The sequence below is a fragment of the Mobula hypostoma genome, chromosome 3, assembly GCF_963921235.1.
Source record: "Mobula hypostoma chromosome 3, sMobHyp1.1, whole genome shotgun sequence".
Classification (NCBI taxonomy): domain Eukaryota; kingdom Metazoa; phylum Chordata; class Chondrichthyes; order Myliobatiformes; family Myliobatidae; genus Mobula; species Mobula hypostoma.
This window is the reverse complement of record NC_086099.1, coordinates 70,522,934-70,549,379: the sequence shown is the minus strand read 5'-3', so window position 1 is coordinate 70,549,379 and position 26,446 is coordinate 70,522,934. Positions and strand designations below refer to the sequence as shown.

The following is a 26,446-nucleotide window of genomic DNA, read 5'->3' as shown; positions in this document are numbered from 1 at the left end:
GGGAGGCAGGGTTTGGGGGTCAGCAGAACATTGTGGGCCGAAGGGCCTGTACTGTACTGTAGTTTTCTATGTTCTATGTTCTATCCTAAATCAGAGTCCTCCATTTAAAGAAGGGCAAGTACAAAGATAGTTTCTTGGAATGGACTAGAAAAGTAAACCAACTATAGAATACATGCAAAGAGACAGAAGCAAGTGGCACACCAAAACTTTATGAATTTCTGAGAACCAATAGCAAGAGATCAGAAAGCTTCAAAAAAGGGGACCCAATGATTGAGAGGAAAACTGGCAATTATCATTGAAAGAAACGGCAAGTACTTGTATGCATATGCAAAAATGAAGAGGGCGATTGAAGCTAAATGTGGGGCCCATCGATGATATTAAAGGGAAGCAAGGAATGATCGTCCTCATTATCATCTTTATGATGTAGGTGATCATGGTCTCATAACCATGATTGTTCTTGGCAAGTGTTTCTACAGAAGTGTTTTGCCATTGCTTTCTTCTGGGCAGTGTCTTTACAAAACAGGTGACCTTAGCCATTATCAGTACACTTCATAGATTGCCTGGCGTCAGTGGTTGCATAAACAAAACTTGTGATGTGCACCAGCTACCCGTACAACCATCCACCACCTGCTCCTATGGCTTTACATGACCCTGATCGGAGGGGCTAAGCAGGTGCTACACCTTGCCCCAAGGGTGACCTACAGGCTAGCAGAGAGAAGGAGCGCCTTACACCTCCTTTCGTAGAGAAGTAGCTCCACCCCACCACCCACAGGGAATGGTAGATAATTAAATCAATGCTCTGCAATACTCTATGCTGAAAGGCACTGCAAATATCCCAGGTATAACAGATAAACAAGTTTCAAGTTGCAAGGAGGAACCTCTTGCAGCCCAATTATGTTTGGTGTATAATTACTGTTTAGAAATGGGTGTGGCAACCAAATCATGCACAGCAAGACCCCACTTCCTGTACAATGGAGTGTCAATCTGTTTGAGATTCTGGATTTCTAAGCTTGACTTTTAAGAGATCTGAGTGTTACCACCAAATCAACAACTGACTCACTCTGGTATTCAACAGTTTATGAATTGTAAAAATGGCAAGTGTCTACAAATACTCATATCACTTCTGCTTTATTTAGGGTAAAACTGTAATCACGGGTGGCCTGGATGCATTAGAATTTATTGGCAAGAAAACCATGAATGTCCTTGCAGAAAATGATCCTGGATTCAAGAAAACAAAGATATTAATAAATCGAACTGCTACCTTATCCCAGGTATTTAGAAATATGCCTCATCTGATTGCCTTTTAAAGTTGTACAGCAAAATTTCAAAAGTGTAAACCACTTTTATTGATTTCTTAAGAACATTTACAGAGACTTCAAATGCATGTCATGTTGGAATCGTTCTTGTTTCTGTAACTACAGTAAGTGATCATTTTACAATTAATTACATGTGACATGTTACACAGGAACACCGTTACAATATTCTGCTAGAAGCTGGAATCTTTGCATCTTGCTGATGTCCATAATTTCTCAGAACTATTACTTGGACCATCACATAACTACTAACATCCTTTTAGAGAATTTCAATAACTGATGGAAGAAACCCAACAGTTATTTGAGATCTTGGCGTTACATGGTCTAGAATCACTGCAAATAGTCAGTGTTATACAGCACAGATACAAGCCCTCAGCCCAGCAAGTCCTTCAGTGAGCCTTTTGCCCATCTTCTGTGCCTTGCCTATTTACGTGCCTGTTTTAAATGTCTCTTGAACATATTGATTGTACCATCCTTCAGTTTTATCAGCAAGATTCATAGATTGATTTCTCTCCAAGGGCAAGTTCAAGTTTAATTATCATTCGACCATAAATGAATATGGCCAAGTGTTCCTCCGGGGCCAAGGTACAAAACACATTACCAGCCCCAGACTGCACATAGCACAAGTGGTGTATATGGTTACGATTGCAGAAAACCGTATTGTCACAATACAAAAACAATATAGCCCAAGTCTCTGAGTAGCATGACTGTAAGTTGTCCTAGTCCGGCTTGTTCTTCCACTGAGTGAGCACCAGAGGGCAGCACTGATGGGAGGGATCAGCCCCCAACCCAGTGCAGCTTCCAGTGTGCCTCTGAGGCCACTGCTCTCTCCCACACTACCTGTGTTTCCTCTCCCTGGTGACTGCAACAGGCCATCCCGCAGCGAAGACATAGTCCTCACCACAACTGAGGCAATATAGCTCCCTACCTAATGGGACCCACTCTTTCTCCGACTATCATTTTGTTTTTGATTTGAAAAGATACATTGCTGTCATTTTTAACAAGAGCTATCTGTTGCATCCATCTATGTAATGCCTGTAAAGCAAACGAACATCTCATGCTACTTCATAGAAGCAAAATAAACAAAATCTTGGCAACAATCCAGGTGTAAAGATGTGAGCAAAAAAATAAAGAAAGCTTTGTCAAAAAGAAATCGAATTTAAAAATAAAATAATATTTTCAACAACCTAACACGAGGAATTCTGCAGATGCTGGAAATTCAAGCAACACACATCAAAGTTGCTGGTGAACGCAGCAGGCCAGGCAGCATCTCTAGGAAGAGGTACAGTCGACGTTTCAGGCCTCCTGTCCCATGATCCTCTCGTATCCCCTTTGCCAATCACCTGTCCAGCTCTTGGCTCCATCCCTCCCCCTCCTGTCTTCTCCTATCATTTTGGATCTCCCCCTCCCCCTCCCACTTTCAAATCTCTTACTAGCTCTTCCTTCAGTTAGTCCTGACGAAGGGTCTCGGCCTGAAGTGTCGATTGCACCTCTTCCTAGAGATGCTGCCTGGCCTGCTGCGTTCACCAGCAACTTTGATTTTCAACAACCTGAAGCTTTAGAAAGGAGAATGACAAAGACCAATCAGGAGAGTAAGATCTTGAGGTAACAAAAGCTGGATTAGGCACTGGAGCACCAAATGGTGCAGGGCAGTGAAGAATTGAGTGATTTTAACAGAGGTGGGTGTAGGCTGTGTGGGTTATGACACATACATGATCATAAACTTGATCTTCAAGTTTGGTACGAAGCTTGGCTACATTTCAGATAGTTGCTGGATAAAAGGATGGAATTTGGGTGAAAATATTGTTATGGAGTATTCACATCTATTGATTAGAATAGCTAGCCCCATTTTCTGCTTGTTTCCCAATGTTCATTTTAAAAATGACATGCTGAAAGCTGTGTTCACTTCCCTACCGTTAAAAATTATTTTGTTAATATACACTCCGTGACAACTTTATTGGGTACACCTGTACACCTCATTAATGCAAATATCCAATCTGCCAACCATGGGGCAGCAAGACAATCCATAAAGACCATAAGACGTAGGAGCAGAATTAGGCCATTCAGCCCATCGAGTCTGCCCCGCCACTCCATCATGGCTGATCCCGGATCCTGCTCAACCCCGTACACCTGTACGCCATATCCTTTAATGCCCTGACTAATCAGGAAATGATCAAATTCTGCCTTAAATATATGCATGGACCTGGCCTCCCCTGCAGTCTGTGGCAGAGCATTCCACAGATTTACTCTCTGGCTAAAGAAGTTCCTTTTCTCCTAACCTCTGTTCCAAAGGATTATCCTCATTTTGAGACTGTGCCCTCTAGTTCTGGAGACCCCCACCATAGGAAACATCCTCTCCACATCCACCCTATCTAGTCCTTTCAACGTTCAGTAGGTTTCAAAGAAAACCCCCCGCATTCTTCTGAATTCCAGTGAGTATAGGCTCAAAGCTGGCAAACGCTCCTCATATGTTAACCCCTTCATTCTCAGAATCATCCTTGTGAACCTCCTCTGGACTCTCTCCAATGACAACACATCCTTGCTGAGATATGGGGCCCAAAACTATTGACAATACTCCCCAGTTCAGCCTGACTAGTGCCTTAGAAAGCATCAGCATTACCTCCCTGCTTTTATATTCTATTCCTCTTGAAATAAATGCCAACATTGCATTTGCCTTCTTTACCACAGACTCAACCTGTAAATTAATCTTCTGGGAGTCTTGCATGAGGACTTCTAGTCCCTCTGCACCTCTGATGTTTGAACCTTCTCCCCATTTAGATAATAGTCTGCACTATTGTTCCTTTTGCCAGAATGGATTATCATACATTTTTCAGTACTGTATTCCACCCGCAACTTTTTTGCCCATTCTTCCAATTTGTCTTAAGTCCTGCTACAAACGTTGCCACAAAGTCATCAATTCCATTATCCAAATCATTGACAAACTATGTGAAAAGTTGCAGTCCCAATACTGACCCCTGAGGAACACCACTACTCACTGGCAGCCAACCAGGAAAGGCCCCTTTATTCCCACTCTCCGCCTCCTGCCTGTCAGCCATTCTGCTATCCATGCCAATATCTTTCCTGTATCATGATAGGATTTTAAACAGCCTCATGTGTGGCACCTAATCAAATGCCTTCTGAAAATCCAAGTAAATGACATCCCCTGCCTCTCCTTTGTCCATCCTGCTTGTCACTTCCTCAAAAAACTCATAACAGGTTTGTCAGGCAAGGTTTCTCTTTACAGAAACCATGCTGACTTTGACTGATTTTATCATTATTCACCAAGTAACTCGAAACCTCATCCTTAATAATAGACCCCAACACTTACTCAACCACTGAGGTTAAGCTAACTGGCCTGTAATTTCCTTTCTTTCGCCTTCCTCCCTTCTTAAAGAATGGAGTGATATTTGCAATTTTTCAGTCCTCCAGGAATCAAGTGATTCTTGAAAGATCATGACCAATGCATCTATTAGCTCTTCAGCAACCTGTCTCAGGACTCTGGGATGTAGTCCATCCGGTCCAGGTGACTTATCCACCTTAAGACCTTTCAGTTTGCCTAGCACTTTTTCCTTTGTAATAGTAATGGCTCTCACTCCTGCTCCCTGACATGCAGACATGGTCAAGAGGTTCTGTTGTTGTTCAGACCAAACATTAGAATGGGACTGAAATGTGACCTAAGTGACTTTGACTGTGGAATAATTGTTGGTACAAAACGGGGTGGTTTGAGTGCCTCAGAATCTGCCGATCTCCTGGGATTTTCATGCACAACAGTCCCTAGTGTTTACAGAGAGTGGTGAGAAACAAGAACATCCAGTGAGCAGCTGTTCTTAGGGCAAGATTACGTGATAATGAGAGAGGTTGGAGGAGAATGGCCAGACTAGTTCAGGCTGACAGGATGGCAACAGTAACTCAAATACCCCACACATTATTGCAAACAGTGGTTTGCAGAAGAGTGTTATCAGGAGATACTTAATAAAGTGGCCACTGAGTATATATCTAAAAAATTCATGTCAGTAGAGTAAAGAGATGAAAAATCTGCTGATGCTGGAAACCCAAACAACACACACAAAATACTGGAGGAACTCAGCAGGCTAGGCAGCATCTATGGAAAAGACTGCAATCAATGTTTCGGGCCCAGACCCTTCTTCAGGACTGGTGAAGGGTCTCAGGCTGAAATGTCAGCTATTTGCTCTTTTCAGTAAATGCTGCCTGGCCTGCTGAGTTCCTCCAGCATTTTGTGTGTGTCTGTAGAGTTTGCTGTTGTTCATGATAGTTGATTGGAGAGAAATTAAAAAATTTTAACTCAAATCCTTTGTTAAATTAGAATGTAGAACATAGAACAGTACAAACAGGAACAGGCCCTTTTGTCCCACAATGTTATTGCCAAATCAAATAAATTAGTAATCAAATAGCCAACTCGTCTAATCCCTCTTCCTATACAATGTTCAATTTTCCTCACATTCATGCGCTTACCGAAACGTCTCTTAAGAGTCTCTAATGTATCTGCCTCTACTACTGCCCAGGGCTGTGCCTTTCCAGCATCCACTGCTTTGTATTTTAAAAAATAACTTGCCCCGCACATCTCCTTTGAAATTACCCCCTCACAGCTTAAATACATGACCTCTGGTTTTAGACATTTCAATCCCAAAAAAAGATGCTGTCTTATTACTTCATCTCTGCCTCATAAACCTCTGTCAGATTTCCCCCCAGCCCCTGTCGGATCTCCCCCCAGCCCCTGTCGGATCTCCCCCCAGCCCCTGTCGGATCTCCCCCCAGCCTCTGTCGGATCTCTCCTCGGCCTCTGCCTCATAAACCTCTGTCAGATCTCCCATCAGCCTCTGTCAGATCTCCCCCCAGCCCCTGTGGGATCTCCCCCCAGCCTCTGTCGGATCTCTTCTTCGCCTCTGCCTCATAAACCTCTGTCAGATCTCCCATCAGCCTCTGTCAGATCTCCCCCCAGCCTCTGTCAGATCTCCCCTCGGCCTCTGTCATCTCCCCCCAGCCCCTGTCGGATCTCCCCTCAGCCCCTGTCGGATCTCTCCTCGGCCTCTGCTTCATAAACCTCTGTCAGATCTCCCCTCAACCTCTGTCAGATCTCCCCTCAGCCTCTGTCAGATCTGCCCCCAGCCTCTGTCAGATCTCCCCTCAGCCTCTGTCAGATCTCCCCTCAGCCTCCGTCAGATCTCCCCCCGGCGTCCGTCAGATCTCCCCCCGGCGTCCATCAGATCTCCCCCCAGCGTCCGTCAGATCTCCCCCCAGCATCCGTCAGATCTCCCCTCGGCCTCCGTCAGATCTCCCCTCGGCCTCCGTCAGATCTCCCCTCAGCCTCTGTCATCTGCCCCCAGCCCCTGTCGGATGTGCCCCCAGCCCCTGTCGGATGTCCCCCCAGCCGCCGTCGGATGTCCCCCCAGCCGCCGTCGGATGTCCCCCCAGCCGCCGTCGGATGTCCCCCCAGCCGCCGTCGGATCTCCCCCCAGCCCCCGACCGATCTCCCCCCAGCCCCCATCCGATCTCCCCTCAGCCTCTGCTGCTCCATGGGAAATAATCAACCTCTCATTATGGCACATGCCCTCTAAATCCAGGCAGCATCCTGGTAAACCTCTGCGCCCTCTCCAAAGCTGGGACAACCTTCCTATATTGGGGTGACCAGATCTGTATGCAATTCTCTAGATGTGGACTAACTAGAGATTTATAAAACTGTCACACAACCTCCTGATATTCGGACTCTGCCTCAAGTAATGAAGGCAAGCATGCCATAAGCCTTCTTAACCACCTTATCAATCTGTGCAGCCACTTTCGAGGAGCTATGAACTTGAACCCCAAGTTCCCTCTGCTCCTCAACACTGTTCAGGATCTTGCCCTTAACAGTGTGCTGTCTCTAAGTTTGGCCTACCAAGGTGCAACATTTCACATTTGGCTGGGTTAAACTCCGTCTGCCATTTCTATAACCATATCTGCAATTGATCTATATCACGCTGTATTCTTTGCCAGCCATCTATGCTATCAACAACTCTACCAACCCTTGTATCAAGTGCAGGCTTACTAACCCACCCATCTACATGTCATCCAGGTCATTCATTGTATCCCAAACTGCAGAGGTCCTACTGCAGATTCCTGCGGAACACCACTAATAACGAACCTCCGGCTAAAATAAGTTCCTTCGACCACTACCCTCTGTCTTCTATGGTAAGCCAGTTCTGAATCCAAATGGCCAACTTGCCGTTAATCCCATGCATCTTCTGGATGAGCCTCCCATGAGGGATGTTGTCAAATGCCCTACTAAAATCCATGGAGATATCACCCACAGCTCACTTTCATCAATCAGCCACGACCAAAAAAAAACTCAAATCAAGTTAGTAAGACACAACTTTCCCCATACAAAGCCATGCTGGCTCTCTCCAACTAGGCTATGGCTTTCCAAATGCTCGTAAATCCTATCCCTAAGAGTTCTCTCCAGTAACTATCCTACCACTGATGGGAGACTCACTGGTCTACAGTTTCCTGGATTATCTCTGGTTCCCTTCTTAAATAACAGAACAACATTAGCTACTCACCAGTCATCGGGGACCTCGTCTGTAGCAAGAGAGGACACAAAGGTATTGGTCAAGGTCCCAGCAATCTCTTCATTAGCTTCTCTCAATAATCTTGGTGATATCCCATCAGTCCCTAAGGACTTATTCGCCTTAAAGCTCTTTAGGAGACCCAACACTACGTTCTCCTTGACTTTGAAATGCTCTGTCAGTGCTCTAGCTCAGCACTGATCTCCCCTATCCTCCATGTCCTTCTTCTTGGTAAATACTGATGTAAAGTACTCATTTAAGGACCTCATCCACATTATCCACATCCAAGCAAATGTCCCCCCCCCCCCTCCTTTATCCATGACTGGTCCTAATCTCTGCCTGGTTTTCCACCTCTCATGATGTATGTATAGAATGCCTTGGGATTCTCTTTAATCCTACTTGCCAATGACTTTTCATGGCCCCTCCTGGTTTTCCTTTTCCTTCTTGAGTTCTTTTCTAGCTTCTTTATACTCAAGGGCTGTGTCTGATTCTAACTTGCTAAGGTTTGCATACTTTTCCTTTTCCTCCTTGACATCCACTCAATCCTTGTCCTTCCTTCATACCGGAACATTCCTGACAATTGCCACTCTACTTACACCTCACTTCTTTTAATTGGCTCAAATAAAACTCACTCCCAGCGAGTCTTACAGTTTTCAAATTACCCCCACTCTGCAACAATGTTGTGCTCTCACTTACTACTTCAAAGAATGACTCCCTCCTGACGTGACTTGCTGTTTTCAAATGGTATTCGATTTTTCAAATTGCATTCATGGTTTTAGTTTTGTGAAGTAACCAGATTTCTTTGCCTGCTTACTTCTGATTTTAAAATTCATCATTTCCCACCTGACGAATGCTTAGTGTTTCATTGTTGGGAGAAGGGGATAACTGAAAGTGTAGTGGTTTGAGAATTATCAAGGAATATTTCCTAACAGAAGGGTGGAAACTGCCTGATGATAATAAGGTTCATTCATTCACATTTAATGACTACTATTCATCAAGATTTTCATCGCATGATATGAGTAGCATGACAGTGACAATTCAGTATTGCAATTTTCATAAGGACTTTAAAAGATAAATACTCGGGATATGTTTGAATTTTGGTCCACCACTGGTAGTGAGGTAAAAGTGTGTACTAGTGTCATGTCCATGAGCAACTAACACATATAATTTCAATGTTTAGATGTTAAGAGAAGCAAAAGAAAAAGAAAAACAACGACTTTCTTGCCAGATTGCTGTAGAGAAGACAGTTCACTTTGGGATGTTGTTTGATGACTTCCAAGGTCTTTCTCATTTAGAAGCTTTGGAAATTTTATCCAATGGAAGTGAAATAAAAGTAAGTACTGTCTTAAGCACTTCATACTTGAGGAAATTTAATTGACTTTCTCTTTTTGTGTTTGAATGAGTTAGGTTTCCATTGAAATTCAAGTTGCTGGTGTTAGTATAATCTGATTATAATCAACACATACAAGAAATTGGAGATCTTAAAGGTCACACACCTTGCAAGGTTCAATTGTGACTTGACAGGAAATGTAGATGACATGATTATTTAATGAATGTTGTTATCTTAGATTCCCTTGAGTTGGATCATAGAACAATTATAGAAACCAGAGCATTGTGAGCATTCAGTAAGTTTAACACCCCATAGATTTGGCATGCCATCATCAACTCAAAAACATTCATTCCATGCAATAGCAGCACAGAATGATTGCAGTCTGCACCATCTGCAAAATGCATTGTAATAACTTGTCTAAGCTGCTCTATAGAGCCTCCCTGACCTCTAGCACTGAGAAAGACGAAGCCAACAGGTTTAAGGGAACATCACTGCCTTCCACGTCATGCACAATCCTAACTTGGTGATATAATGCTGTTCCTTCACTGTTGCTGGATCTAAATCTTGGAAATCCTTTGCTAGATGGACTGCAGCAGTTCAACTAAGGCAGCACTCCTTTCTCAGGCAGTAAAGGATGAGTAATGAGTGCTGCTCTTAATGTCTAAGTATTGGAAAGAGTGAATCAGCTCTTATAACCAGAAAACACTGTATGCTTTATTTCCATGAACAATGTGATCATCTTTGATAGCAAGAGTAGAAAACTGACTTTGGAGACATTATTAGTAGACAACTAGAGGGGCATTATTGTCCAGTTTGAAGTAGTCATGCTGCTGCACAGTGGTAATCTCGGAGCTGATTTATGATACCTCTGACCCGCATTTTGAGGTAAACTCCTAAGTAAAGTGGTCATGTATATCTGATTATCCCTTAAAAGCTGAAGATGTGTTCAGTGAACAGTGACCCTCTGTTGCGGAACTTTATGCAGGCGAATCCGCTTCAGGAATCCTGTGTCAGTCAGATTTGTGGGATAAGTGCAGCCACAGGGATTCAGGAACAAGTCTTCAGTATGGAGGCAAAGGAGAGAAGTCCTCCAGAAGCCAGGCCCTGGGTAGTGGCCAATGTGTCAAAAATACCCAGAGGTGTACGTATCACATCAGCAGCTTTAAATTCCTTGGCTTTAACATATCAGAGGATCTGTTCCAGGACCAGCACATAAGTGTCATCACACAGAAGACACAACAGCATCTCTAATTAAAAGTTTGTGTAGATTCAGCATGTCACCAAAAACATTGGCAAACTTCTGTAGGTGCACAGAGGAGAGTACCCTAACTGGCTGCATCACAAGTGAAAGTGGTGAATGCAGCCCAGCCCATCACAGGCAAACCCTTCTCCAGCATTGAGTACATTTACATGGAAGGCTGCCACAAGAAAGCAGCATCGGACATTAAAGACCCCCACCGTCCAGGCCGTGCTCTCCTCTCGCTACTACCATCGGTAGGTGTTAGCGAAGACTTAAAAGTTCCACACCGCCGGGTACAGTAACAGTTATTACCTTACAACTATCACACTCCTGAACTGGCGTGGATTGCTTCATTTACCTCCACACTGAACTGATTCTATCACCTGCAGATTCACTTTCAAGAACTGTTTACCACTCATGTTCTCATTTTTTTTTGTTTGTCTTCTTTTACACGTTGGTTGTTTGTCAGAAAATGAATCTCAAGGTAGTATATAGTAATAGATATGTCTTTCGGTAATACATTTACATTAAAATTAGAACATCTTTCTCCACACATAAAATCAGGTCAACTGAAGTTCATCATCATTTGCATATACAGGTATACACAAGTTCAATGAAAACCTCTTGCAATGCCTCACGAACATATAGCATTATATAAGCAGTATTCACATGAAAACTTAAATTATACACAATTTTATAAGAAAACACAATTAGAACAAAACAAAAACAAAATCTACTTTACATAGAAAAATAGGTGCAGGAGTAGGCCATTCGGCCCTTCGAGCCTGCACCACCATTTATTATGATCATGGCTGATCATCCAACTCAGAACCCCGCCCCAGCCTTCCCTCCATACCCCCTGATCCCCGTAGCCACAAGGGCCATATCTAACTCCCTCTTAAATATAGCCAATGAACTGGCCTCAACTGTTTCCTGTGGCAGAGAATTCCACAGATTCACCACTCTCTGTGTGAAGAAGTTTTTCCTAATCTCGGTCCTAAAAGGCTTCCCCTTTATCCTCAAACTGTGACCCCTTGTTCTGGACTTCCCCAACATCGGGAACAATCTTCCTGCATCTAGCCTGTCCAATCCCTTTAGGATTTTATATGTTTCAATCAGATCCCCCCTCAATCTTCTAAATTCCAACGAGTACAAGCCCAGTTCATCCAGTCTTTCTCCATATGAAAGTCCTGCCATCCCAGGAATCAATCTGGTGAACCTTCTTTGTACTCCCTCTATGGCAAGGATGTCTTTCCTCAGATTAGGGGACCAAAACTGCACACAATACTCCAGGTGTGGTCTCACCAAGGCCTTGTACAACTGCAGTAGTACCTCCCTGCTCCTGTACTCGAATCCTCTCGCTATAAATGCCAGGATACCATTCGCCTTTTTCACTGCCTGCTGTACCTGCATGCCCACTTTCAATGACTGGTGTATAATGACACCCAGGTCTCGTTGCACCTCCCCTTTTCCTAATCAGCCACCATTCAGATAATAATCTGTTTTCCTATTTTTGCCACCAAAGTGGATAACTTCACATTTATCCACATTAAATTGCATCTGCCATGAATTTGCCCACTCACCCAACCTATCCAAGTCACTCTGCATCCTCTTAGCATCCTCCTCACAGCTAACACTGCCACCCAGCTTCGTGTCATCTGCAAACTTGGAGATGCTGCATTTAATTCCCTCATCCAAGTCATTAATATATATTGTAAACTGGGGTCCCAGCACTGAGCCTTGCGGTACCCCACTAGTCACCGCCTGCCATTCTGAAAAGGTCCCGTTTATTCCCACTCTTTGCTTCCTGTCTGCTAACCAATTCTCCATCCACATCAATACCTTACCCCCAATACCGTGTGCTTTAAGTTTGCACACTAATCTCCTGTGTGGGACCTTGTCAAAAGCCTTTTGAAAATCCAAATATACCACATCCACTGGTTCTCCCCTATCCACTCTACTAGTTACATCCTCAAAAAATTCTATGAGATTCGTCAAACATGATTTTCCTTTCACAAATCCATGCTGACTTTGTCCGATGATTTCACCACTTTCCAAATGTGCTGTTATCACATCTTTGATAACTGACTGCAGCAGTTTCCCCACCACCGACGTTAGGCTAACCGGTCTATAATTCCCCGGTTTCTCTCTCCCTCCTTTTTTAAAAAGTGGGGTTACATTAGCCACCCTCCAATCCTCAGGAACTAGTCCAGAATCTAACGAGTTTTGAAAAATTATCACTAATGCATCCACTATTTCTTGGGCTACTTCCTTAAGCACTCTAGGATGCAGACCATCTGGCCCTGGGGATTTATCTGCCTTCAATCCCTTCAATTTACCTAACACCACTTCCCCACTAACATGTATTTCGCTCAGTTCCTCCATCTCACTGGACCCTCTGTCCCCTACTATTTCTGGAAGATTATTTATGTCCTCCTTAGTGAAGACAGAATCAAAGTAATTATTCAATTGGTCTGCCATGTCCTTGCTCCCCATAATCAATTCACCTGTTTCTGTCTGTAGGGGACCTACATTTGTCTTTACCAGTCTTTTCCTTTTTACATATCTATAAAAGCTTTTACAGTCAGTTTTTATGTTCCCTGCCAGTTTTCTCTCATAATCTTTTTTCCCCTTCCTAATTAAGCCCTTTGTCCTCCTCTGCTGAACTCTGAATTTCTCCCAGTCCTCAGGTGAGCCACTTTCTCTGGCTAATTTGTATGCTTCTTCTTTGGAATTGATACTATCCCTAATTTCTCTTGTCAGCCACGGGTGCACTACCTTCCTTGATTTATTCTTTTGCCAAACTGGGATGAACAATTGTTGTAGTTCATCCATGCAACCTTTAAATGCTTGCCATTGCATATCCACCGTCAATCCTTTAAGTGTCATTTGCCAGTCTATCTTAGCTAATTCACGTCTCATACCTTCAAAGTTACCCCTCTTTAAGTTCAGAACCTTTGTTTCTGAATTAACTATGTCACTCTCCATCTTAATGAAGAATTCCACCATATTATGGTCACTCTTACCCAAGGAGCCTCTCACGACAAGATTGCTAATTAACCCTTCCTCATTGCTCAAAACCCAGTCCAGAATAGCCTGCTCTCTAGTTGGTTCCTCGACATGTTGGTTCAAAAAATCATCCCGCATACATTCCAAGAAATCCTCTCACCCATTAGTTATTAATGGGTGAGAGCATCCAGTATTAATTGAAGTACAGGACTATTCCATTTAATGTCAGGTTTCTTCATCAAAACCAAACCAAGAACTTGTTACAAAATCAACTAGGTATCCATCATCAGACTAAAGCAGTGACTTCAAAAGATTGTGATGTTGCTCTGTATGGATGGTACCACAGATGGTTGAAGTTATTCTGCCTATTCACCCGATTAGATTCTGGAAGGTGTGTGCATGTTTGTGTATACATGGTGTTAGAGGAAGGAACAGATAAATTAAGTTTATTTTCTACTTGTGTTATTATTTCATGTTATTCTAATACTTTAATTACTTCCTGAAGCAATGTTGTGTTTTAAACCCTTTTTAACTATTTAAAAGTTTTTATTATTATATTATTTACAGAAATTCTAACAATTTTTAAGTGTTTCTTAACATTGGGAAATTTGAAATTTGTTAGAAATGTCTTCCAGCTTCCGCAAGCCAAACTTTGCCTTGTTTTCCAGTGGTAAAGATTGCCAGAGTACTTAATTATCACCTTGCATGGTACAGTGGGCATGCAGGTACAGCAGGCGGTGAAAAAGGCGAATGGTATGCTGGCATTTATAGCAAGAGGATTCGAGTACAGGAGCAGGGAGGTACTACTGCAGTTGTACAAGGCCTTGGTGAGACCACACCTGGAGTATTGTGTGCAGTTTTGGTCCCCTAATCTGAGGAAAGACATCCTTGCCATAGAGGGAGTACAAAGAAGGTTCACCAGATTGATTTCTGGGATGGCAGGACTTTCATATGATGAAAGACTGGATGAACTAGGCTTATGCTCGTTGGAATTTAGAAGATTGAGGGGGGATCTGATTGAAACGTATAAAATCCTAAAGGGATTGGACAGGCTAGATGCAGGAAGATTGTTCCTGATGTTGGAGAAGTCCAGAACGAGGGGTGACAGTTTGAGGATAAAGGGGAAGCCTTTTAGGATCGAGATTAGGAAAAACTTCTTCACACAGAGAGTGGTGAATCTGTGGAATTCTCTGCCACAGGAAACAGTTGAGGCCAGTTCATTGGCTATATTTAAGAGGGAGTTAGATATGGCCCTTGTGGCTAAAGGGATCAGGGGGTTTGGAGGGAAGGCTGGTACAGGGTTCTGAGTTGGATGATCAGCCATGATCATGCTGAATGGTGGTGCAGGCTCGAAGGGCCGAATGGCCTACTCCTGCACCTATTTTCTATGTTTTCTATGTTTTTCAGGTATTTAAAGCAGGAGCAGGCCATTTATGTCTCCGCGTCTACTTCATCGTTCAACAATATTATGACATACCTTCTATATTAAGACTTTCCTTTTGTCATAAGGCCAGTAGTTAAAATGATCAAGATTAAAGGGTATTCAGTTTTATTCTTAGATAATCATGCAGCCATACCTTGATAACATTAAAACATCCATGTGGCATGCATTGATTGTCTAGCAAGAGACTGTGTAACCAAATGTATTCACATTCAGATCTGTGATGTTCAATATCTTGGATGCTGGCATTGAATCAGCCTTTGCAGAGGATGTGCTTTCCTGATACCCTTTCACCATTGAAAAATGTGAGATGGAATACTCTTAAATGCGTCCAGCCAAAAGGCTCAAATTCAACATAACCCAGGACAAGGCGTCTCATTTAGTTGGCTCTTTCTTCCCACTTTCCTCCTTGCACATTTACACTCTTTGCTGTCAGTAAAGTGTGTACCATCTATAAGATGAAAAGCAGTGCTTTGAGAAAGGTTAGAGAATGTGTTGGCATTACAGGCAATGGCCACGGTATGAATTATTTCTGTTTTTATGTACTATTGTTTATCTATACCAGTTCCACCCACCCCATTTGATTTAATTATCATTATTTTCAATGTTGTTGTTTGTTTTAATCCTTTTTTTTTTGTCCTCCAGCTCTTTGCTCACCCCACCAATCCCCTGCAAACTGTATTATAGTTTCTTTCTTTCTTTCTTTATCAATCTTTTTGTTAATTTAAAAAAAGTACATATATACAAACAAGAAGTGGATTATCTCAGATATCTATATCGATAACAATACATATAAAAGGTAAAATAAACATTGTCAAGATCATACATAGTATTAATCTAATAGTATATAATAAAAAATAAGATAATCAATTCTCCCCTATCGTTTCATAAAAAGAAAAAAAAGATAAAGAAACTTTTATAATTTTTATATGTATAAAAAAACCACTATTCTCGATAAACAAAAACAAAAAATAATCAAAAAAAGAGGAAGAGAAAAAGGGGACTGGGCAGTCCATATTGAGAGTAAAAGTAAGAAAAAAGAGAAACTTTCTGATCAAATCCAAAGTTTCCAGAAAGTAACTGGAAGAGCAGTAAATCAAACCATATGAAAATATTGAATAAAAGGTCGCAGGGTTTCTTCAAATTTAAAGGATATACCAAATGTTCTTATTTTCTCGAAGACATAATGAAGGAAAGCCAATAAAAGACAGTAGGTGGATTAGAGTCCTTCCCTTTAAGCAAAATATCTCTCCTAGCCAATAAAGTTGTAAAAGCTATCATCCGTTGAGCAGAAACAGGAACATAACCTGCTTCCGGTGGAATGATACCAAAAATTGCTGTAAATAAATTTGGTTGTAGGTCCAAATTCAAAACTTTTGATAAAGTTTTAGACATCTTTCCAAAAATTATCTATCTTGATACAAGACCAAAACATATGAGTTAAAGTAGCCACGTCAATATTACATCTGTCGCAAATAGGATTAATATTGGGAAAAATACAGGCTAATATATCCTTTGACATATGCACCCGATGTACTACCTTGAACTGTATCAAGGAATGATGGGCACAAATAGATGAGGTATTTACCAAATGAAAAATGTTATCCCATTGATTATCTGAAAGTGACTCTTGAAATTCCAGTTCCTACGCACCTTTAATTTTATCGTTAGATACCTTTCGCAAATTCAGTAACCATTTATAAATTATAGCTATCAGTCCTTTTTGATATGGTTTAACCTGAAAAAGAGTATTTGTCATATTGGGTGGATAAGCAGAGGGAAAATTTGGAAGTAAATATAATTTCAGTATTATAATTGCTACCTGAGATGTTTTTTTTGTCCATTCTCTATATATTTAGAGCAATCATATGTTATTGGTAAACCTTTTAAAATTTGCATTATACCATTAAAACATGGTTGCTCTATTACTTTGCAATATGCCTTGTTTTGATTTCTTTCTTGCTAGTGTTACACATGACAACTCATAAAATCAATGCTCTAATCAGCTTTACTTATAATCAATTACTAATGATAGACTTTGTTTTTCTATCAGGTTCAAACTGCTCTCATGTCCCTCACAGGAGAAGAATTGGAGACCATGAAAACAGACCTTATTAGTATTAAAGAGTTGTTCTTATTGAAAGAATTTAATACAGAAGAAAATCAAGAACAGAGAAGTATGCCAATATACCTGAATTTCAATTGTTCAAATAATTAAAGTATTGGCTTCAGAAAATTAATCAACAATAACATTTTGATGTAACTAAACGATTCTAAATTTCACTTTTATAGGGAAACAATCAAGCTGTTCTAGAAATTCTGGAATCTTGGCCTGTTTAGGCTGAATTTCTCCCTATAAATTAGTTTCATGGCTGCCATATAAGTTGAACACTAAAATTTATTTATGACAGACGATTCAACAAAGTTACATCTCCACAGAAAATTGTCATGGTTGAGGTTTTCCATAATATTTCTATAGTGGTTCATGTCCTAAATTGGGTTAGGACATGTGAAGTTCATACCAGCTGTTTTCCCGAGACTTCATCGTCTTTAATCATTGAGTAGAAACTGCAATTTCCCTGTCATTTGTTTATAAATCCCCTATCATTTATCACCATCTAAAAATAATTTTCCATTATTTCGATGAGGCTGTAAAGTAATGCAAATACTTAAATTATTGCCTTTGATACATGCGTGCTTTAGGAAAAAATCCTCATCACCTTCTGTAATGCTGAGTGAAGTGTGAAATAGCGAACTGTTTTTGCTTTGTTTCAAGCAGATGATGAAGAATTTGTGAACATGCTAACTGAACTACTATTTGAATTGCATGTGGCTGCTACTCCAGACAAGCTTAACAAGGTAAATAGATTTGTTTATGTACAATGAAAATTGCAGACATGCAACAATTAAATTAGATGCGATTTTCATGGGTAAGCACTAAGATTGTTCATATATATTACTATGCAAGTACGTACTTGCCTCTGTGTTTGCTCTCCATAGCCTTTTTATTTTATGCCTTCAGTTCGTTGAAGGCTGCACCCCATTCGTGAGGGGAGGAACATCCACGTGGCATGAACCTGATCCTATCTCAGCCCAGAGTGAACATCAACACGCCCATCCTAATCTTTCTACACAGTTCATGAGCAACTGTTCTCAAACCCAATCGTTTCAATGGCAATTATAGTGATTCTCTTTAACCCAGCTAATGGCAGATTTCTTGTTCTGAAGAACAATCCTGAGGTCTTTCTAGACGATGAGAGCTCAACATTTGTTCATTTTTTGGGATGAGTTGTTGCTGGCATTAAATCTCCCTGAGAACATGAGCCATGCTTTGAACTGCTGTCATTGATGCTTTCCTGGTGTCATGGATTCTTGATTACCTGACTGGCAGACCACAGTACGTGTGCTTGCAACACTGTGTGTCCGACAGAGTGATCAGCAGTACTGGGGCTCCACAGGGGACTGTCTTGTCTCTCTTTCTCTTGACCATTTACACCTTGGACTTCAACTACTGCACAGAGTCTTGTCATCTTCAGAAGTTTTCTGATGACTCTGCCATAGTTGGATGCATCAGCAAGGGAGATGAGGCTGAGTACCGGGCTATGGTAGGAAACTTCATCACATGGTGTGAGCAAAGTTATCTGCAGCTCAATGTGAAAAAGACTAAGGAGCTGGTGGTAGACCTGAGGAGAGCTAAGATACTGGCGACCCCTGTTTCCATCCAGGGGGTCAGTGTGGACATGGTGGAGGATTACAAATACCTGGGGATACGAATTGACAATAAACTGGACTGGTCAAAGAACACTGAGGCTGTCTACAAGAAGGGTTAGAGCCGTCTCTATTTCCTGAGGAGACTCAGGTCCTTCAACATCTGCCGGACGATGCTGAGGATGTTCTACGAGTCTGTGGTGGCCAGTGTGATCATGTTTGATGTTGTGTGCTAGGGCAGCAGGATGAGGGTAGCAGACACCAACAGAATCAACAAACTCATTCGTAAGCCCAATGATGTTGTGGGGATGGAACTGGACCCTCTGACGGTGGTGTCTGAAAAGAGGATGCTGTCCAAGTTGCATGCCATCTTGGACAATGTCTCCCATCCACTACATAATGTACTGGGTGGACACAGGAGTACATTCAGCCAGAGACTCATTCCACCGAGATGCAGCACAGAGCATCATAGGAAGTTATTCCTGCCCGTGGCCATCAAACTTTACAACTCCTCCCTTGGAGGGTCAGACACCCTGAGCCAATAGGCTGGTCCTGGACTTATTTCCTGACATAATCTACATATTACTATTTAACTATTTATGGTTTTATTATTACTATTTAATTATTTATGGTGCAACTGTAACGAAAACCAATTTCCCCCGGGATCAATAAAGTATGACTATGACTATTTGTTTTTACTGAAGAAGCTCCTATATTTGTATTTGGTAGGGATTTTCAAGTTTGAGGGCCTAGCAATAATGAAGAAAGCAGTATATTTCTAACTTAAAACGTTGTCTGACAAGAGTGGAAGTGTAAACACAGAGCTGTTTCTTTCCTCGTCCATCCTGGTGCTAAAGGGCAAGAGTTTAGGAGATGCTGTAGGAATAGGCTGAATGCATAGCTGCATTAGATTTTGTAGCAGAAACACACCCTAACCATGCTGTGCTAGTGATGGATGGGATACCAATGAAGGAGTCTGTTTTGCTTTGCTGATGTTGAACTTAGAGCTGTACTCATCGATTTCTTCTGAACCTTGCCTTGTAGATTGTGTAAAGGCTTTGGGATATCAGAAGGAGAGTCACTTTCCTCTGGAAATTCAGCCTCTGACATGTTCATCTGGCTGGTCCTGTTTAGTTTCTGATCAAAAGGACCCCCAAATAATGCTGATGGGGGACCTGGTAATTGTAATGCCATTGAGTAGCAGGTTTAGGTAGCTGGACATTAAGGTGAACAATGTGTGTCATATCTGTGGCTCAAATATTACTTGCCACAAATGGACAAAATGGACATATTTTATATAATGCTTTATATTGGCATCAAAGAATCACTTCACTGAATTTAGCATCAGAGGGCCCTCATAAAACTGAAGTCAATGAACGTCAAGGTTAAAGCTTTCTAATGGTTGATTGGCTGAAGGTAATGTTTTTACCTTGATGTTCATTAACCAGTTTTACGAGCGCCCTTTGATGCTAAACTCAGTCAAGTGATTCTCTTTTGCCAATATGAAGCTTTATATAAAATATGTCCATTATAATTATACCATATGAAGCATTTAGTTTACTGCGATTTGAGGAACCTTGCTATATACAATTTGGCTACTGATTTTCCCAGTGAAAGCACTGATAAATCAGTAATATGTCTTTAGCACATGTTTGAACCTGTTACTTAACTTGATCTAAACATGGTATGTCAAACTCTTAATATCTTTGTCAAAGCGGAGTTGGTACAATTAAAATAGTTTCACTTAGACAAAACAAGATCATTTTAATTTCAGATATTGACCATTTCATGTTACTTTCAATAGATGTAGAGTAATGGATTAGTCTTTTAACCTTCTGTGATTATGGAATTATATTATCAATTGCTTAAAGTAAAGAGAGTTACAAAATGCAGTGGTCCTAATTGGCAGGCAATCATTTTTCCAGGCAAGAAGAAAAGCTTACGATTGGGTGGAGGAGACCATTTCTGTTCTTGCAGCAGAAGCTGAAACAAAAAGTACAGGTGCAAATAATGAAAAAGAGGATAAGCAGGATGAGAAAGAAAAGCAGGAAGAAATTCAAAAAGGCAAAATACAAACAGAGGTGAGATCTTCCAAGGACAGCTTAAATTGAATACTAATTTGAAATGCTTTTTCTCAATCAAAAATAAAACCTTATTTTGCAAGTGTTTTTTTAAGTTGTCTTTTAAGTACCTTTTAAATTGCGAAGCTCCACCAATGTATCGTCCCATTCTTTTTTTATCACCAGAACTAGATGGTGAATCATCAGGATTTCAAATGGTGAACAAGATGTGAAGTTATCATTATTTCATAATAGTCAGATAGCAAATCACTAGTCCCAAATAATGTTGTGCAGCCGTCCCTACTATTGACTTGATTGTGGAAGGATTGTTACTGACGAAGCCAGTACACATGGTGCTTCATCAGGTCTGATAAAGGGCCTTGACTGTCCATTAATCTACCCTCAATAGATATTGCCACAACTGCTGAGTTACTTCAGCATTTTATATGTTGCTACGGATTCCAGCATCTGCAGTCTTTTGTGTTTCCAGGTTATTGATAAAGCACCTGGATCTGATACTGCCTTGAGGAATTCCTGCAGTGATGTCTTGGCCTGGGGTGATTGACATCCAGCAGCCACAATCATCTTCCTTTGACTCCAACTGTTCTAATCCTTTTCCCTTGAAGATTTCAGTTTTGCCAGACCTTATGGCAGAGTTGACTGTTGTCTTGATATTCAGAGAAGTCACTCTTGCCTCAATTCTGGAATTCACCTGTGTTGACCATGTCAAATGATAGCGCTATCAATAATAATTTTTATCACTTTCCTGATAAAACCTATATCATACTGTAACGGTGACCTGAAAGTAGATTGGCTCAGTGAAGGTTACAATTCAATGGCAACTTCTGTGTTAGCATGCAAATATAAGTCAGAAATGGCTCTTTCCTGATGATGCTGACAAACACAAGTCTTGACATTACCTGCAATTGAGAATTCTGCCCAGTAAATTGTACTATGGACTTAAATTGGTACTTTTGGCTTTGTGCAGTCTGAGTTAATATATCAAAACTTCCTTGTTTGTCCACCAAGCAAACTGAGAAGTTCCTGCTTTTTCAATTCTGCTCTGATAGCCAATATCAGAAAGAATAGCAGTAAAAACAAATGTTGCACTTAAGTTAAGGAAAGCAACAACTCAGGCTCTTAACTTTGCAGCTTTTAATGGAAGTGCCTGAAAGAACATTGATAAAACGGTATAATTGGGCATGACACTGAAACCTTAGGAGACATTTCACATGTCAGCTCTCATTGGCAAAATAAGTTAAAGCGGCTGGTGCTTTTGGAAAGCAATCTCAGAATATAGAGGTGTGCAAAAATTGTAGAGATTTTTTTATTTCTAAAATTAACCATTTTTTAAACACAGGATGTCTTGATGTCATCCATTGAGAGTTTGGCCGAAGTAACAGCACGTTGCATTGAACAACTCCATAAGGTGGCTGAATTGATCCTCCACGGACAGGATATCGAGAAATCAGCACTGGATCAGGCTAAAGTCCTGACTGAGTAAGACGTAATCATTAATCATTGTTTGGAATAATTTTAATCAAAAGTAGGTTGTTTCCATAAGCCATTTATGAGAATGTGTTTATTTGCTAAAATTAACAAACAAAAAATGACTAATTTCAGTCATTTTGTTCAGTTGCACTAGTCTAAGTCTGCATAATACAGAAACATGATAAGTCAAATTCCTATCACAAATTTCCACAAAACTCTATGTAATAATTAATGTCAGATTGTTATCTACAACTAGAAGAAAAAATGTTATTAAAATGTCATAATGTTTTAACATAGCTTCCTTTGAACATCTAGTAAAGTCCAGCATAGCTTTTCCATGATTGCACGTTGGTGTTTAATACGAGTCTTTCGTCAAGGAAATATGATCATTCTGTTTGCTTTATAAGTCACATTTTATATTTTTTTCTTTCATTGATTCAGGTTAACCATTGCTATGTGTAAGGATGTGTCCCTTCTTTCCCAGAAATTTGTTCTCTGTTTAACTCGAGCAGGGGTAAGTTACTATAATTTCCACATAGTTAAAAATTTGTTGTAATTTTCTTTTTAGAACTGCCTGAATGCACTTTTAAGTCATCAGTGGCCTTTAATAATGATGTCCCAGTCCACAAGAAAGTCATTGTACTCACAAATGGATCTTTAATTGAAGCATCAAAATTTGAAGTTCTGAAGAGTAGGAGTTGTTGCATTTGTTAGACAACGTAACACAGATAAAACTCCACTGACCAATTCTGAAAATTGTTTTTATGTATATTAATAATGATTATTTTACAAATGCAAACATTCTTTTGCAAATATATGCTTTACATTGTAATTAAGCCAAGAGGTATCATCTTTAAATACACAATAGAACATTTCAAACTAACGTTAAAATTGTAATAGAATATATCCATAAATCTTTGAGTTACTTCTCCTGAATTTGAAGAGTTAGGTAGTGTAAATTAAGGAGGCTTTGTTTACATTGCTTTTGTGTTTTTGTACACAGGCTAAACTGAAAGCAGAGGTGCTAAATCCACAAATAAACACCATTTTGCTGGAGGTAACTTCTATATTTTATTTTTTTAAAAAACCCTCAAAGTTCTCCAGTTGTTGTTTTATGTTGCATAATCCGGATTTATTTTGCACTCCAATGACATTTAAATACCCAATTGTGTTGTTTAACTTTCAGAGTTATGAGATTGAGGGGCGTAGATAGGGTAAATGCAAGCAGGCTTTTCCCACTGTGGTTGGGTGAGCCTAGAACTAGAGGTCATGGGTTAAGAGTAAAATGTGAAATGTTTAAGGGAACATGAGGGGGGATTTCTTCACTCAGGGTGGTGAGAGTGTGGGACCTGTAGCCAGCAGAGATGGTGGGTGCAAGTTCAATTTCAACACTTAGGAAAATTTGGATAGGTGCATGGGTGGGAGGGATATGGAGGGCGATGGTCTGGGTGCAGGTCAATGGGACTTGGCAGAATAATAGTTCAGCATGGACTAGATGGATGAAGGGCCTGTTTCTGTGCTGTAGTGTTCTAGCTTTAGCCTTCCGAGTATTTAACTGAAACAGGTTTTGGCTCAAGCAAACTCAGGCAGTAGAGTTGGATGGTAGCAGTATTTATGTGGTAGAAGGCCTGCATTCACATTTCTCTTTCTTCAATACCACAAATACTGTTCAACATACAATTTATTATAGTCTTACTTTTTCGTGTAATGCATCTCTGTAAAGGATTTTATCTGTTTCAGATTTCTACCTTTTGCAGTGTTCCACTTTAATTTTACTTAGCATTTACTGTACTTGGTTTATTTAGCTCATTCCACATGACGTAGAACCACTATCAATAAAGCATATGATCTTTAGTTTCAGTTAGAAATAAATCCATATCCTTTATTATTAATTTTAAATCCTGAATAAATATTCTAACTGCATGATATACCCAGAGTTTGCTGTTCACTAAGCCAGTTGTCTCAAGTTTTTGACTATAAGCAATTTGATCCACTGTATGCTAGTACAGAAAGTACACCTAAAAGTACTAAGAAATGTTTGCATTTATTTATGTGCAAAAATAATGTAAGGAACTAATACTTCGGGTTTTCTTTTCAGGGCTCGAACAGTGCCACTTACATCCAAAGTGCATTTCAATTACTGCTTCCAATTCTTCAGATTTGCCATATACAATCCAGTATCACCAAAGAAGCCAAATAAGATGGAAAATTGTGGAATCTCCTTTCCATTCAGTGACAGTAGACTAAGTTTCAAATGTTCAAATAGCTTAAAGCAAAGTTGACAGAAAACTAATAATATTTTAAAGGGAAATTACACTAATACTATAGAAAAAATACTGGCAAATTATTGAAGACTAGTTGAAAACACTAATTGATTTAATTGTTTATACTGAGGGAACAGTAAAGCAGTGTTTGTGTTGTATCTTTTAAAAGCAATAATCACTGCAACGCATGAATCAGATTTTCTGATTAATGTTTTATACCTCCAAGTGGTGCAACTTCTGCATTACTTTTAGTGTTTTGAAAATATATTTAACTTCAAATCGTATTTTAACCATCTTTTCCAAACTACAAATAGTAATATTTAAATTGTGCAATTAATACAAAAATAGGCTGACACTCACAGCACCAACTGCACTTTTCTCAACAAGTCAGAAGTACCAAACGCTAGTGTATTTTATTGATATTCCATTTACTTCAGCACACTGATTTAATATTTAATATTATTGAGTAATGTTTTGACCAAGACAAGAATACAACAATGTCATGGGTAATATTACAATAAATTCACAAATACTTCATAACCTTGTAGGAAATTTAGTTTTATTGTAGTATGTTTTGTAATTAAAATATTTTATAAAGGTTTGTGCAAATAGGAATTAGAACATTTTTATTGATATATTTTAAGCACAGTATTTCTACAGGGCATGTCCCAATCTCACTGATTTCAGTGGGAGAGTGGCATCACTGATGTAAAAACAACAATCTTGCAATGAAATTATGAAAGTAGGTTGCTCCTGTCCTTGTCATTTTTATTTTAATTTTCATACTTAAACCTGCCATTTTGATCTTATTCAATCTTGGAAATAAAATTACAATCTTATCAAACTTCTGACAAGTTTGTGTTTGAAATTTACCTAGATTATGTTGAGAAGTCAATGAAAGGAAAATGGATCAAGAGCTGGAACTTTTCATGATTTTTCAATTTAACAGTAACAAAATAAATCATGTTCATTAGGCCTATAGTTTAACAATATGTAAATAAACTTCTGTTTTTTTACCTTGTCATATTAAGTGTGTAAAATAACTGACCTTTTTTTCTAATTTCATGAGTATTATTTTGAGTTTGGCTAGTGTTTGACACAAGTGATAGAAATATCCACAAGGTAAGTTCAGGTACCCCTGATTTTGATCTGTTCGTTCAAAGGTATTAATGATAGCTGGAATTCCATGTGCTCAAATATTAGCGTGGTGTAACAGAATCAAACAAAACTTCTGCCCTTGAGCAGGAAGAGCAATGCCTTTGGCTTCATCTTGGAGCTGTGAAAGGAAAATATCTCCAGGCTTATGCAGAAGTCACTTTTCAATAATTCCTGCCAGAGACTCCATTCAGAATGTGATCAGCTTCGGTAGTAATGCTACACGTTTATAAATAGCGTGTCATCATTGTTAACAAGGCTTGAGAAGTGACAAGTTAATTAAGATTAACCAGTAGGCATGAAACCATACTTCAGGAGCTTAAATTCCATCAGAATTAGTAAAGGGACAGTATTTTAAATTATTATGACGTTGACCAAGTCTTGTCAATACATGTGCAATTACTAAAAAATTATTTGTTAATGGCATAAATGACTTTCAAAACACGAAATATTTAATGACAAAACAATTTGAAAGTTATGATTTGTAAATGATATCATATTCCTGCAAACACATCTGTCTCTCAGGCTCTGAGATTTGCTGTTTTGAAGTTTTGCTTTCTCTTGAGTAGAATAAAAACAAACCAAACAGCATTATCTGCTTGATTTGTATTTTTTAAAATTAAAATAGAACAATGTTTGCAATTAGAAAACTGATTTTCAGCCATATGAAAATGTTATAAATATTTGCAAATATTACCATATATTGCCAATCACTTTTCACAGAATTTATTTAGAATGATAGTGATTTTGCTGAAAGTGGCTACTGATTTGATATTCAGAGATCCGGTTTGAAAAGGGAATCTAAAGATTAAAATGTCTGATGATGTTAGATGCTTTACATCAGGCTTTCAGTTCAAGTTCAAGGTTCAAATTTA

General features: G+C 39.8%; 1 protein-coding gene across 2 annotated transcripts in view; it reads left to right on the top strand.

The window, feature by feature from the left end:
• Positions 1-26,112, top strand: part of fam114a1 (family with sequence similarity 114 member A1) — a 45,896-nt gene extending 19,784 nt beyond the window's left edge. Inside the window, exons 6-14 of one of the 2 annotated variants that reach the window (XM_063042150.1) lie at positions 1,137-1,271; positions 9,054-9,206; positions 16,947-17,070; positions 17,673-17,752; positions 20,527-20,682; positions 22,022-22,161; positions 22,594-22,666; positions 23,156-23,209; positions 24,251-26,112. In XM_063042150.1, the coding sequence (XP_062898220.1) occupies positions 1,137-1,271; positions 9,054-9,206; positions 16,947-17,070; positions 17,673-17,752; positions 20,527-20,682; positions 22,022-22,161; positions 22,594-22,666; positions 23,156-23,209; positions 24,251-24,352 (1,017 nt within the window). In that variant the 3' untranslated portion in view covers positions 24,353-26,112. Of the gene's footprint in view, positions 1-1,136; positions 1,272-9,053; positions 9,207-16,946; positions 17,071-17,669; positions 17,753-20,526; positions 20,683-22,021; positions 22,162-22,593; positions 22,667-23,155; positions 23,210-24,250 lie in introns of both variants that reach the window. The other variant, XM_063042149.1, reaches the window with a different exon arrangement.
• Positions 26,113-26,446: the final 334 nt, after the last annotated feature.